The sequence below is a fragment of the Mizuhopecten yessoensis genome, unplaced genomic scaffold (assembly GCF_002113885.1).
Source record: "Mizuhopecten yessoensis strain PY_sf001 unplaced genomic scaffold, ASM211388v2 scaffold9525, whole genome shotgun sequence".
In the NCBI taxonomy this organism is placed as follows: domain Eukaryota; kingdom Metazoa; phylum Mollusca; class Bivalvia; order Pectinida; family Pectinidae; genus Mizuhopecten; species Mizuhopecten yessoensis.
Genome location: NW_018408091.1, coordinates 126,305 through 140,049, shown reverse-complemented (window position 1 = coordinate 140,049; position 13,745 = coordinate 126,305). Strand labels below are relative to the sequence as shown.

The window sequence follows — 13,745 nt, the reverse complement described above, 5'->3', positions numbered from 1 at the left end:
AGAAAAAAATATTAAAATTTTCTGTAAAGCAGTACACACCCATTTATGGAATACGGTTATATAAATCAGCCTGTGTGTGCTATACACAATCTATGTTTAGACTTAACACAGTGATTGGTATACATATTGAGGTATGAACTGGTGATTGGTAGTAAATGGGCAATTGGTTTAAAAAGGTTTGTAATCGGAAATAGTAAACAGATTAATGATTGATTGCATAAAGTGCGAACGCTATCATAACATCAATAGACAGAGTTGTTAACTATACACTAGGTTTTGTGTTTTTATAATGAATGAATTTCAAGCAATTTTTATGCCATTTTATCAATCATATAATAAAAGTCATAAGAAAATATGACTTTCAGTTCATTTTTCACATGGAAAACATTAACACACTGATTTCAATGAAGAACCGATTATATCAATAATCATTAATGGAATTTGTAATTAATACTTTGAAAGGTCAAACCGATTGATTTTCGATTATAATCAATCATCAGCCCATCACTAGTGATTGGTGAGTTTAACTAGACACATGACATAAATCTTAATTCAAAATTCAGAGCCAGTATGGTACAAGCAAGCTATGTGAAAATCATCGATTCTTATTTGAAAACATTGTAGATAACTTTTGTTTTTGTTCAAAGATTGACAGGAACAAATGCGAAAAAATGGGTTTCATTGGATATAATAACATTGGTTTAACATCAAGCAACATGGATGTAACTGCATGCAAATGTTGTCATGCAGCCACAGGAAGCCGGGAAGCTGCAGCAAATCAATTAAATAAGGAGACCAAAGATTTGTCTACTTACTGAGAGTTCCAGGAAAACTGATCGGTCATAAACCTTCTGGAGCAAGAGAGGTGAGCGTTAAAATGTCTTCCTAATATAAGTAGCATTATCACAATAACTCAAATTTTCTTTTACACTAAAAAAAAATCCCAACTGTGTTTTTATCTTTATTGCCTAGGTCTTAACCATTTCACCCCTATGTAACTTTAGTAGACTCTTCCATGCATTGATATGGATGCGAGTCCATTATGGTCTACAGCGGTGAAAGGGTTAAATGTAACATCATTCCTTCTTGTTTTGCAAAGATTGGAGAAGCTCTTGTGACAATGCAAACATAACACATGTGAGAGGAATTATGCAAAAATGTTGCATTTTGACATTCACATTATTTTTTTGTCAACAACAACTCATGTATCACTTGTTGACATCTGGATAAGTCTAATCTCTTAGTGTATTTGATTTATAGTATCATGAATACAATCAAATATATGACAATCACCTTTAGCACCAGTGATCATCTTGTTTTTCAGATATATATTGTTTGAGTAAGTGAATTGGATCCATCAGAAAATATCAGAGTTATATAACACTCGGGAATACAAGTTCACGGCAAATCATGAATACAGTTGAAGCACTTCTGTATACGGGTTAAACGTTATTGTTCTTGTTTTAAATAAACAACAGTTCAATCAATTGTTTTTTACTTTGTCAAAGTACAAGTAGCATACATCCAAACACCAAGTTCGTCACTTCAGCACAGTCGATTATCAAGTGTTTATCAGTGGACTATTCACAACATCATCTTTTATGAATGGGTGAGAGACATGGTTCTACTAGAAGGCTGTGTCTATCAAATAAACCACAGCCCTGTCTGTGAGCCAATGAAAAAAATGAGAGAGAAAAAAACAGTACTTGGAAATGAAAGAAGCCAGAAGTGCTACATTGTATGTCACCTATGATTTGTACTTTGAAAAAATAATTTCCATCTACAACTGCTGAAAATATGTATAAGTTGTTGACAGCTATTGTACAAGTATACATAGGTACAAGGACAACAATACTTAGACAAGGCTCCTTTTTCAGTTGCATACATAAAGATTTTCCCCTTAATTTGTGCTGAGTCTGATCATGAGTGTCTGGAGTTTTCCTGGAACAACTCAGTGGAAGTAGTAAAATGAGGATAAAAGAAAAAGTAATTAAAAAATCACCCAAATACAATTATGTTTAATATTTATGGAATATATAATCACCAAATTCTGATTGTTCATTGACACTCATTGACTAAGCACCAAAAGCAAGCCTGTGGTACAGGGGAAATTGGCAGTACAAATGTATTTACATAGACGAACGGGGAGTCTCACTAACTTCAGATCTTACTTTGTAAGGATTATAATGATATGATCTGTTGAAATCTATAATTTAGAAATTTGTATTAATTGCCTTCAATCCTAATTTTAAAACAAAGCATGATGTTCAAAAATCTGCAGCAATACTGACATATAAATCCTGCTTATCACAGAGATAGCTGAAGTTTTCATTTTGCAGAACAAATTGATTTTGATTTTTTTTTTTAAATAGCTGACCCTTGGATTTCCTTAAGTTATTTTTTTCCTAGCAATTTTACTGAGACATCCAGGCTGCAGCTACTGTAGGTTTTCAATACACTTATACATTCATATACACAATATATCCCGAAGCAACTGTATGTCGTAAAAAAGGACTTAATTAATTGAAGCAAGTTTTTTCTGCTATACATTTTTACATCAACAGCTGACCCATCTTCTATTGGAACCTTTTGTGTGTCTAGGCTGTTATACATCACATGTATGGGTTAAACCTTGGGCAAATGGTTTACTGCATGCTGTCCAATGGAACAGGAAAAAAATAAACAAGTACAAAGTTTTAACATTTATACAATATGTACAAGAATATTACTTACTGTCCCATTCCTGCCATTGTGTTGATGTTGTTGTCCAAATTATTGCGAAACGCTGCCATGACAGCGTCCAGATTGATGACTTCCACTCAATGTAAACTTTGTGACGGTCTACAGCCGCTCCTGAAATTATAAAATCAAGTCAAAATATTGGGAGCAATACAAAGTTGTCACCTTCAGACAAACTTCTTTATGAAAATGTACAAAGGGCCATAAATCTGTTTAATGCTGGACACAATACCCGATTTCAGTGCACAGCACTTGGTCATCCCAGTTGATACTGACATAAACAAAATGGCAGTTGTAGATGACCTCGGGAAGGAAATATCAATATGCCCCCCCCCCCCCCCCCCCGAAATTTACAGTAAATAAAAGTATATAACTCTGTATATATTGAGACTTATTCAAAACAATTGATCAGAGCTAGGTTACTCTGCCTTCCCAACAGGTACTTGTATGGAAAATTTGCAACATCACATGAAAATTAAAATGTGTTGAGGTTGATTCAGTGGTCCAAGTAAGTCTTACAAATGCATTTGTCCTTGTAACTCAAGCACAAAAAATGTAAATCAAACAACAGCAGTGCTGGCTATTTCTGAAATTTAAAGCTATAAAATGTTAAATGCAAATAAAGCTGATTGTGTGTATCAGAGTTGAAACGGTTTAGGTAGCATGTGCCACCATCATCTGCAACAATTACCACAGTTAGTATGCAGATTATTGGAAGAAGAACGATTCTATGATGAGTATATTCACACTTGGACAGGATGTTGGCCGACCTTTCAGACAGATCTAGAGCTCAAAGTGCACAGGTTTCAAAGTTTTGTGACAAATAAATACCAGTAAATCAAGAATTGTTACTATTCATTTTACCCCTTAACTTAATTTCATAACACATCATTACATATGCATATGAATCAATCTGGTTTTATGCAGAAAGAAAGGTAACTATTCATACTTTAGTCAGTCTTTCAGTTATAAGGCCAGACACATATATAAACCCCTAGATGCTATATATATACAGAAGGAAAGCTGTTTGTATACTCTCCGGTCCCTAATAAGTTTTTATACAGTCGTAATCACTTGTCATCCGATAGTTTTTAACTATTATAAAAAAAGTTGAACGAAATGCAAAAGTGTGTAATTAGAATTGAACGAAAAAGATGGTTTGGCAAATTGCCATCTTTTTATTTATAATAGTCACTAATTATTAAATTTCAAGCAATTGCATTTATCTGGATTAATATTCACATGATCAATGTCTTCTGAAATTGAAATGATAGTCACGAATAAGTTATACTTATCAAAATATCAAAAGTCAAACATCTACTGTTCCATTTTCACTTTACTTCAAAATGTAGTATATATACACCTATTTTTTTCAAACGGATTGTTCCTTGATATTTCAAGTCATGCACAGTTCATCAGCACAGAAGATTTAATAGAGAATTAATGTTTAGGTTCTGTAGTCCAGAAGAGCAATGCCATTATCAAAATGGATGAAATGCCTAAATATTTGGAAATGGAAAATTTAGCAATTTTGTCAACCTTGACCTTACTCCCAAAACTAAATACCAGAACGTGAGACAATGCTGCAGGTATTTAATGAGGAAATGCATCAATTTTTCGTAATTATGTTTACCATTTAAAAGGGGAAAACTTCAGTAGGGAAGAAATTTGCGATCTGATCGTATCAATACTGCAATGCAATCTTTTTCAAAACCGGTGTTCTTCTTCGTTGTTACATTGGAGCTCTTTTGTATTTGGAGATCGAGATTTTGCACGAATCGCGCTGCCACCTGGTGTCAAATCTGTAAGAGTGATGAAAGTAGGGCCGAGAACCAGTCTCAGCAGACGATGTTGAGTAGGGTGTGAATTTTTTTTCGTTACTATTTTTATTGACAGAAACAAATGCCTGTGGGTCTAAGTGAGGCCTTTGACCGGCTGGTCTTGGTTGTAATATTGGTTTGGTTTTATTTTCTTAGACGTCGGTCCTATTAATAGTTATATAATAAGATGAATGAGCGGAAATTATTGGTTGACTCACGGAATTAGAATAGAATGTTATCTAAGTCCGTGGCTGACTGGATTCTTCTAATCTAATATATATATATGTATATTACTTCTTTGACCTATATATATATATTGAAGTGACCAAAACATTCTATTGCTCTCTGAATGCGCTAGATGTATCAGCGAATTTTTATATTTTATTTTCCCTGAGAGGGAATATATACACGGAAACAAGTTGAATGAATAAACTGTGTTCCCTTTATCATCATCATCAACCGGCCTTCGAAATTCCTGGATCCACCCAAAGTGTGTAAAGGAAGAATTTATTTAGAACATGTTTTAGCCGATAAGTATCCCAATCGGGACTTGATATCAGTTTGATAACCTTTTCAATTAAACAATGGTAACAAACAAATAAAATTATAATTTATAGAGGACTGGAATAGAATGTGATTACAAATATATGACAGGGACTTACAGATAAAACAAAAAATCCGTAGTGCCTATAACATTAACAAATCTTAATTATATATTCAATCTCTGCTATGGGTATAAAATAAGAAGAAGAAAATTAAAAACTTGCGTTTTTTGGTCACTTTCCATAGTGTCGATTCTGCAGGGGCGAATCATCGTGGTGGGGGAAGGATAATTGACTTGTCCTGGGGGTCCGCCCACCCCCTTCCCTCTTTTTTAAATTTTAAATTTTAAATTTTCAAGACATTGAGAATTGATTTCGAGACTTAAATACAGTTATATCTTAACTGAAAATAATTAAAAGAAAAAATGCATTGCTCCGCTCGACATAGGGGGTTCAGCACAAAAAACGGCGATTTATATATGGTCCACAGGTATTAGCCTCGTCTGTCAATTACACCCATAACAATATTGATTATATTATGGATGTTTTGAAAGACGAGNGCTTTCCTTGAATAAAAATTTCGTTTATGATTAAGTCTTCACTACAACTTTTGTTTGATTTCAGGTTTTCAATGGCTTTAACAATTTCTTTTGTTGTGATATTAGAATCAAGATCTTCATAAACTGACTCTATATTATATATAATACCTGTGTATGGACATGACGGTTGGTGATGACGCTGATGACGACTGGCCTTGTACAGTATAAATACAGTGTACATGAGTGAACGAACCTGAAGCAATATATCTAATTATATAAGGGTTACCCAAATGTTTCTAAGTCCACCTCTTTTTAACGACCCGATGATATTTCCCCCTCTAAATACCATTTCTTATCCCTCTACAAACTGGAAAGGTATTAATTGCATGGACTGAAAAATGTACTCCACAGACTGAGGAAACACCCTATGTAACTTTAATAAACTCTACTATGCATTGATCTGGGTAAGTCCTTTATGGTCTATAGTGGTGAAAGGGTTAACTCACAATATTTCAGATCATACACTATTATTTACGACGAATTCTCGTGGCCGCTTGTCCAACTTATACAATGTATGCTCCAGGGTGTATTCCTTGTGAATTTTGAGTGTACACTTGCCAGGTTAGTGTAGGAATACAGGAGGTCCGTTTTCTTCCAGCGATTTCCTGTTCATGTCCCTAGCATCATTCAGTGTCTCAGAATCTCAGAAAGTAATCTGAGTATAGAAAGGAATTTTCTTACAAATTTGGCAGACACTTTTACAAATAATGCATAAATTGAAAGGGTATGTGTACGTAAGGTCTAGAGTCCCTGCAGGTAGGGCGTGAGAATTGTACCTGCTGCCCCCATTGCATGATTGAAAGAGGCTCCTAAATTTGGGATCTTATATTTTCTCTTCTTTCTAAACAACTTTCTTCTTCCTAATGTCTCCCTTGACAATGCCTCACTTTTGGTCTTTAATTGAGCGTTCGCCCCTGTGAGGAATGCTTTGGGTTCTGTTCCCTGGCCGAGACATACCAGAATCTTACTTAACGCTCAGCAATTAAGGAGTGGGACGACTGGTTCGCTCGTTTTCAGTATAAAGTGACCGGGTTGGTGTCCTGCTGGGTGTCCTTTGCAGTATTTTTCAGTGAGGTAGCACTATAAAGTCGGCATCAGTTCCGCGCAGTCACAAGGAGACAAACACGAACATATCGCAGCCTCCCAAAAACCCCAAAACACACGCATACACTACAAGCATGCATCTTGCACACAGAGGAGGTCGTCCTTAAATGACCATAGCTGTTGATAGGATGTTAAACAATACTAAACCAAACCAAACCAAACGTACGATATGATGATCTTCAATGTTTTAGATTGTATCCAGGGCCCGTATTCATGAAACCGTTCTCATGCTCAAGCATGGAAACTGTGCTCAAACCAATTTTTTTGTAACTCGCTTAAATCATGCCAAACAATCAAAAAGTCAAATGTGAACATTGAAAACAGTTTTGGCTTTAAGTCTCTTCGATGTTTTTCCAAATCATTGACAAAATAAGACAATTTGTTATTTCATAACGGGAACAAGAAATTCAGCATGAGAATGATTTCATGAATACGGGCCCAGAGCCTTCCCAATACTCACTCTCTCGACAGTCCGGTTTTGATACCTTCAGCAGAGTCTGTGAACTGACAAAGGTCACTTGATTTTGCCAAAATTTACATCTATCTGTAACGGGTTTGAGATTGTAGTCACGGACTCTATTGAGCATTTTCTTGAGGCGTTGGACATGTTAAACGACATCCCTACCCCGTATAATGATATAATGCGTCACATCCATCCAAGTCTTGTATCATTTCCGATAGTGTACGCTCACTTCTGGGAAGCACGTAGTTCGAAGCCTTTATGGTCTTATCATCGATGAAGCAGAAGACGCTTGCCCTTCGGGAACACCTGGTCTTATATTTTTTCAATGTTCTCCATATAAACATTTCATTTGTTTCATATTCTGCCCTAGTTTTACCGATTTCGAGTTCGAATTGTGGTTTTGTCGATATATTTCTTATCAAGGGAATATAGGTATTTAAATCTAACTTGGTAGCTGGCTAATACGTGTTCATCCGTTTCTATATAAGTTGACAGATGTTACTTACAGGGCTCTTGTCTCAGTTCAGGTTATTCAAGAATGAATGTAACAATAATATTCAAGCGGTAAAATTTCTCTTTGATAGGTTTGATATAACGAAGAACACTACTATTTATAAGAATGGCGTCATCAGCAAAGATATTAGATACACTTCATACGTCGCTTGTATAGATTGAAAATAGCAGAAGGCTTAGAACGAAGCCTTGTAGCACACCAGCAGTCAAAGTCCTGAAAAATGAGTTTCCGTTTTTATTAAATGCTATACATTTATTGCCCTTGACGCAGGATCCGTAACATTATCGCGTGTCTCTTTCCAAACTACACATATTTGTAACCAATGAGAGTGTCGTTACATCGCCAACGCAGTATAATTATCTGTAAATACCCTATTGTGTATGCCGTAATGTTATGGTTGAAACAGCTTACTATCATAAACACTCAACAGTCAACACAGTTGTATGATCAAGCTTCTAAGATATTAACCCTCGGTAAAAGGGAACCGTTTGACTTAATCATTTCGTTGGCGCACATTCAAGACACTCAAACATAATCAGAAAGAATATGTTTTATAACTCTATAATAACCAATGAATTTAACAGCAAATATATATCACTCATGGATGAAACAGGCATTTGTTTCCATGGATCAGTAAGGAATATAGTACAAAACACTGAAAATAAACAACGTTACTTAAGCACAGAAATTGCCCTCTGGCGAAGACGAAAATAAACGTTTTCCAAAACCATACGATTGTAACCCTTTTTTCTTTTGAAAGTTGATGCCTTCTTACAGGAGGTAATCGTTTGGATGGGCGAACGATATCACCGAGATCCGCATGTCGTCCCATCCTTGATACTCCGTGGGTTACGCTCACCTTCACTCTGTGTAGAGAGAGAAAGGGAGCGTAACCCCTGAAGTTTTCAAAATTTCTCCAAAAATGTCGAGAAGCGGCATTCTTTACTTATACTTCGGGTCATCTTCGTGTGTGAATGCACTTTTTAACAAGGGTATGAAATATGCATCATACCTGCTTTACAGCAATTTATGGTTTCTCCAAAGTACTTCTGCCAAATGTAACTCCAGGTTTTGATGGCGTGTGGCCACGTCGATAACACGGAAATGATCTTTTGTGTGTTTTCATGCTCCTTTAATTTTAATTGCACCAATTGTCATACCTTCACCAGTTTCTACATTTGTGTAAACTTTTTTGAACTGATGTTTTGGACCAAGGAGAAGTGACGTTACCCGGAGCATTTTCTGATGTAACCTCTTTTAAAAAATTGTTTGTGAAAATCGTTGCCCGAGACGATGTATACTGTTTTCCAGTTTTTCTCTGGAACGATCAGCGGCCGGATGAAGGACCAGCTTGTTTAAATCACGTTGTCTTAAGCAAACACACCTAATCTGAATTCCCATGTTTTTCCTCAGGTGAAATTTTCATTCTCGACGAAAAAAACACCTCGTCGACTTCAATAACACAAAACTTATACGAGTGGACATGTGTTGACGTGTATTCCTTGAGCATTTCTGACATAACGTTGCCCGCTCTACATACGATTTTGATGATTCGAAAATGGGTTGCGCATCTATGGAGTGTTCAATAGGCTATTTAAATAACGATATGTCACTGGCAATGAAAAGAGAAACAATTTATATATTTTTTCTCGGTTGCTGATTGCAGTATCGCCCCGTCAATACTTCCGTACTAGGTACTAGTTGGTTACACCGTAAGCATTGAGGCTTTTTCTGTACCATATCCCTCCTCGTATGATTTAGATTCATTTAAAGTTTTTTTCGAGCAGCCAGATTTGGGCACAATTCAATACCCTGGGAAAGTAGAATTAGATCTAGCCCTGGGAAAACCTGGTGGCTTTGATGTGCGTATACCTATACTCGGTAATCAGAAGGTCGACCCCAATGAAAGCACGCGGCTTCAACAATTCATCAACACATATATGCATATCACTGTTCTAAACCTTCTGTTCTGATAAGCAAGTTTGGCAGGACCAATGCTGTCTTACAAGTACGAGTCCAAATTTCGTATTTTTTTTAGATCTCCTTTTGTTATATTCCATTATTAAATAGTATGTCTTTAAAACGTTTTATTGTAAACCACAAACTTTTCAATTTCTAAAAGAAACCATATCTTTCCGTAGGTGTTTCGGACACAACTTACCCCTTTTCCACACAGATCATTCGTAATTTCATGTAAAACATTTATACAGTCTACACTAAGTAGATGTCAATGCATGACGTACTTGTCAAACTTATGTTTACATTTATCACAGTGTCATGTAACGTTATAATACCGAGTGTGAAGTAACTTTAATAACAAACTGTAGTATGCTAGCGGCTTGAACATTTTCCCGTATGTTGGATAACCGAACTAATCGGTGGAGAAGCGGAAGTAAAACCACTCAAACAAACACATTTCCGATTTTCCTTGGAGAAGTCTACTGTGCATTTACACGCCGTTGTTAATCTTGGCTTTTGGCAATACAAAACAGGTGATTTACCGCCAAAGTTAGCCATACTTCATGAACCGATATTTCTTAAAACATGGCTGTGATGTCATCTTTTGTTATTGCATGAAGTATAGTCGAGACAAATCTACTATTATCACCTACTACTGTGGAATAGTTACCTTTTTCTGAGGAATAGTTACAAACTTTTGCCATACTTTAACAAGCTCACAGTCCTCGTGTCCGCGTAAGTGTTATCACCATGGAAGGAAAATTTTAATTTCTACTTGGAATTTCACAAGGATTATTTACAGAATCATTAACACTTGTGCAGCTTTCATCCACTTTCTTGGTTTTTTTCACACCAGACTGCAAGAGTTCACCGACTCTCTCCAACTGATTTTGGCTGTTACGTTTGTATCCTCTGACAGCAGTAGACCTGTGGCCAGTTTTTCGGCGATAATAAGTTGCTCATCTATACCTGCTTCAAACAATCTTGTTGCAGCAGTTGCTCTTAGACTATGGTTGGTGTAAAAACCTTGGAAGCATGCTTCTTTACACATCCTACTAACTGTTTGCCTTAAAATGATCACACCAGCCGGAGCATCAGCATACCAGCAGTTTGGTGTTGTTTATTCACATTTTCCAGTTTTAGGTCTGAAAGAATGTAATTGAAAACTTAAACAATGTATGTATATATTCCATGTTGTAGGTAAATATTTATTGCAGAGTAAGATGGATATTAAAATTTGATGTTGGATGTCATCATAATTACTGTATAGATAAATAACTTGCAAGGTATTGAAATGTGTGTTGTGGGTATGTGGTGGTGGTGGTGGTGGTGGTGGGGGGGTATGTAAGTGTAAAAAATCGAATTATTTACCATAGCCTCATGCACTGCTTATATATCCTCAGTAGATATCTGTCTTGTTGTCCTGTGTTTTCATAAGCACATGTCTGTATGGGGGTGAGTATACGATGATTGAGACCTCCTGGATTAGTTTTAGATACATCCTCCAAGGTACTGAATGTACCTGCGGCCATTTCCCAAAATTAAGCCCTAAAGTATAGAGCAGGATGTCTAATAGTTTTTGTGGTGTGTCTGTACCCAGAATTCCAAGAGACCACAACTTATTCTCCTCTTCAAAAGAAATAACAGAAGCTTGACGCTTGTGTATTCCTTTTCCCTGTCTGGCAAAAATTTTCATCTTGGCATCCAAAAAGTCTTCGTAACCCTTGAACATTTTTCTCCGTCAAATTCTTTTTACATTTCGACACTTTTCACGAAGATAATACTGAATCCCAGCAGTAAGTTTATAGAGTGTTACTCGGTTCCATCTTTCTTGTGTATCTCTTGTTATAAATCTCCCCAAATTTGCATCAAGATCTTTTTCAGACATAAATAAAAGTTCCCCTTTCACTTCTTGCACATTTTAATCTGTTACAGCTTTTTTGTTTCTATCAGCCTTCCAGGCCTCAAAAAGACGGACTGTCCAATCTGATTTTGCCATGGTGTTTTTTGACGTGGCATCCTTCAGAAGACTTCCAATTTTATTATCATCCAAAGTCTGAAACTGAGGGTTAATATTTTTTCTCTCCAATTTTTGCTCGGCTTCCTGCGTTGCCTTAATAAGTTCCTGTTCCGAATCACTTGCATTTGATATGTCCGAAAAAACGTTTGAGGTCAAAATCAGTGTTAGTTTTCGTTTGTGTGAGAAAAATTTCATTATCACTAGTACTGCATGTAGGGTCCCCCACGTTGAACAGTGAAAACTAAACTGACTAAATGTTTCAATAGAAGCAGCTGAACCATGGTGCCTGCGAAACATTCACAAAGTTTATGCAAAGCATGCTGCATGTTCTTTATAGCGAGGGTAAACAAGAGAATAGATCTCGGAGAGTTACAGGTAAGGGCTTACCTGGAACAGTGGAATACTTAAACAATACACTGTATACCTGTGTAATAGTCAAGAGTGGAAGTTTTTGATGCCATATTTTAAGTATGAGAAACACCTCAGACTGTGGAATAGTCAAGATATTGCTCGACTATTCCACAGTTTTCGGTGTTTCTCCTATACTTACGGGATTCTAGTCCTGTATGGTTTAATTCCTCTGTGAATCTCGGATACCGTGGATGGGTTACGATTCAACTTCTACACAGGTGACGCAACTCAACTCGTGATATTTGTACAGGATGTAGTTTGTTCTGGCTCGCCTGGATGTTTGGCATTTTGGGCTCTTCACAAACACACAGAAGACCTAGAATGTTTAGCTAATAACCAAATTGTTTAGTAACTGTGCGAGACGTTTTAACTGGAAAAACGCAACCGTTTGCGACCAATTTAAAGGCATAGTATATGCTCCAAAAGGGAATATGATAATAATAAAGTAAAAATAAAAAGTTTATCAAATGTTGAAATTTTACACTAAAATAAAAAGTTATTAGAGAACTGCCCTCCTTGATTGTTGACCTATCTATATCTTTACTTTGACAGGAAATGAAACATCAAAATGGAAACCACATGTGGTGCAGGACATGGTGAACCTTCCGGTAGAATTTTGAACCTCTTTCTGTTCTTGTACCTTCTCTGAGGAAATTCTTCTGTGTTGTCTAATTTTATGCACTTATGATTATAAACATTTTTTTCCTTTTAACATTGACAATGTGTTAAAAGTGGTCCTGCAGTGTTGATGAGGTATTGTCAACATTTATTACTACATGCATTCTGGTATTTTTTACCTGATGTGTTCCCACTATGGTTCACTAAGTGCATGCACAGTCAGGGTCGTAACCAGGCGTACGCACAGGCTTCCACGTAATTTTTTCAAGTATACTTTTTTTCAGATAACGGGCGCATGATCGTCTATGTATATCAGGTTAAAATAATTATTACGCATTTGATAAAAAATATTAAAAGCCAAATATGAAAATGATAGGTATTTAATGTCTCAAACTGCACCTCGGGAGCCGGGGGGTAACCCCCCTCCCAAACCCACCCCCTTCTTCGCGCTTCGTGTGCTTCCACATACTCATAGTCCTGGTTACGTCCCCGACAGTCCCTATTTGTTGATGCTGTGGTATACATGTGTTATTACTTTGTTCATTGAATGTTTTTCCTTATTTTATTTCAAACCATATATGAACCATTATTTCCCACACCAAACACTCATTTGAAATATGCATAAAGTTGATTAATTTCATTTCAACATCTTTCATTCATTAAAATCAAATGGATTGAAAAGCTAATATGCATTAATTCTAGCCTATTAATTAGTTTTAGGCACTGTTTTTAAATCAAAGCCAGTAGGACTTTAGTGTGAGACAATATAACTGATCACTACTGTGTGATGCAGACTGAGAAATCTCAAGCCGAGTACAATGTATACATTGTATATGATTTTTTTATGTTAGACACGGCCTTGCCGAGTGTGGAACAAAAATCTTGTCTTGAAGGTAGATTCTATAGAATTCCTCTTTAAAAAACATCTCAAAGCATTTACCAGTACTTCTTGTGAT

The 13,745-nt window shown here is 36.2% G+C and overlaps 1 protein-coding gene across 5 annotated transcripts in view; it reads right to left on the bottom strand.

Annotated features, from left to right (window-relative positions):
- The window catches only part of LOC110458273 (CCR4-NOT transcription complex subunit 2-like), a 29,887-nt gene extending 25,370 nt beyond the window's left edge, over window positions 1-4,517 (bottom strand). For 3 of the 5 annotated variants that reach the window (XM_021509900.1, XM_021509901.1, XM_021509903.1), the window contains exons 1-3: window positions 4,373-4,517; window positions 2,734-2,853; window positions 816-851 (exon numbers count right to left, since the gene is read on the bottom strand). In XM_021509900.1, coding sequence (XP_021365575.1) covers window positions 816-851; window positions 2,734-2,792 — 95 coding nt within the window. In that variant the 5' untranslated portion in view covers window positions 2,793-2,853; window positions 4,373-4,517. The remainder of the gene's footprint in view (window positions 1-815; window positions 852-2,733; window positions 2,854-4,372) is intronic. The other 2 variants (XM_021509902.1, XM_021509904.1) reach the window with 2 other exon arrangements.
- Window positions 4,518-13,745: the final 9,228 nt, after the last annotated feature.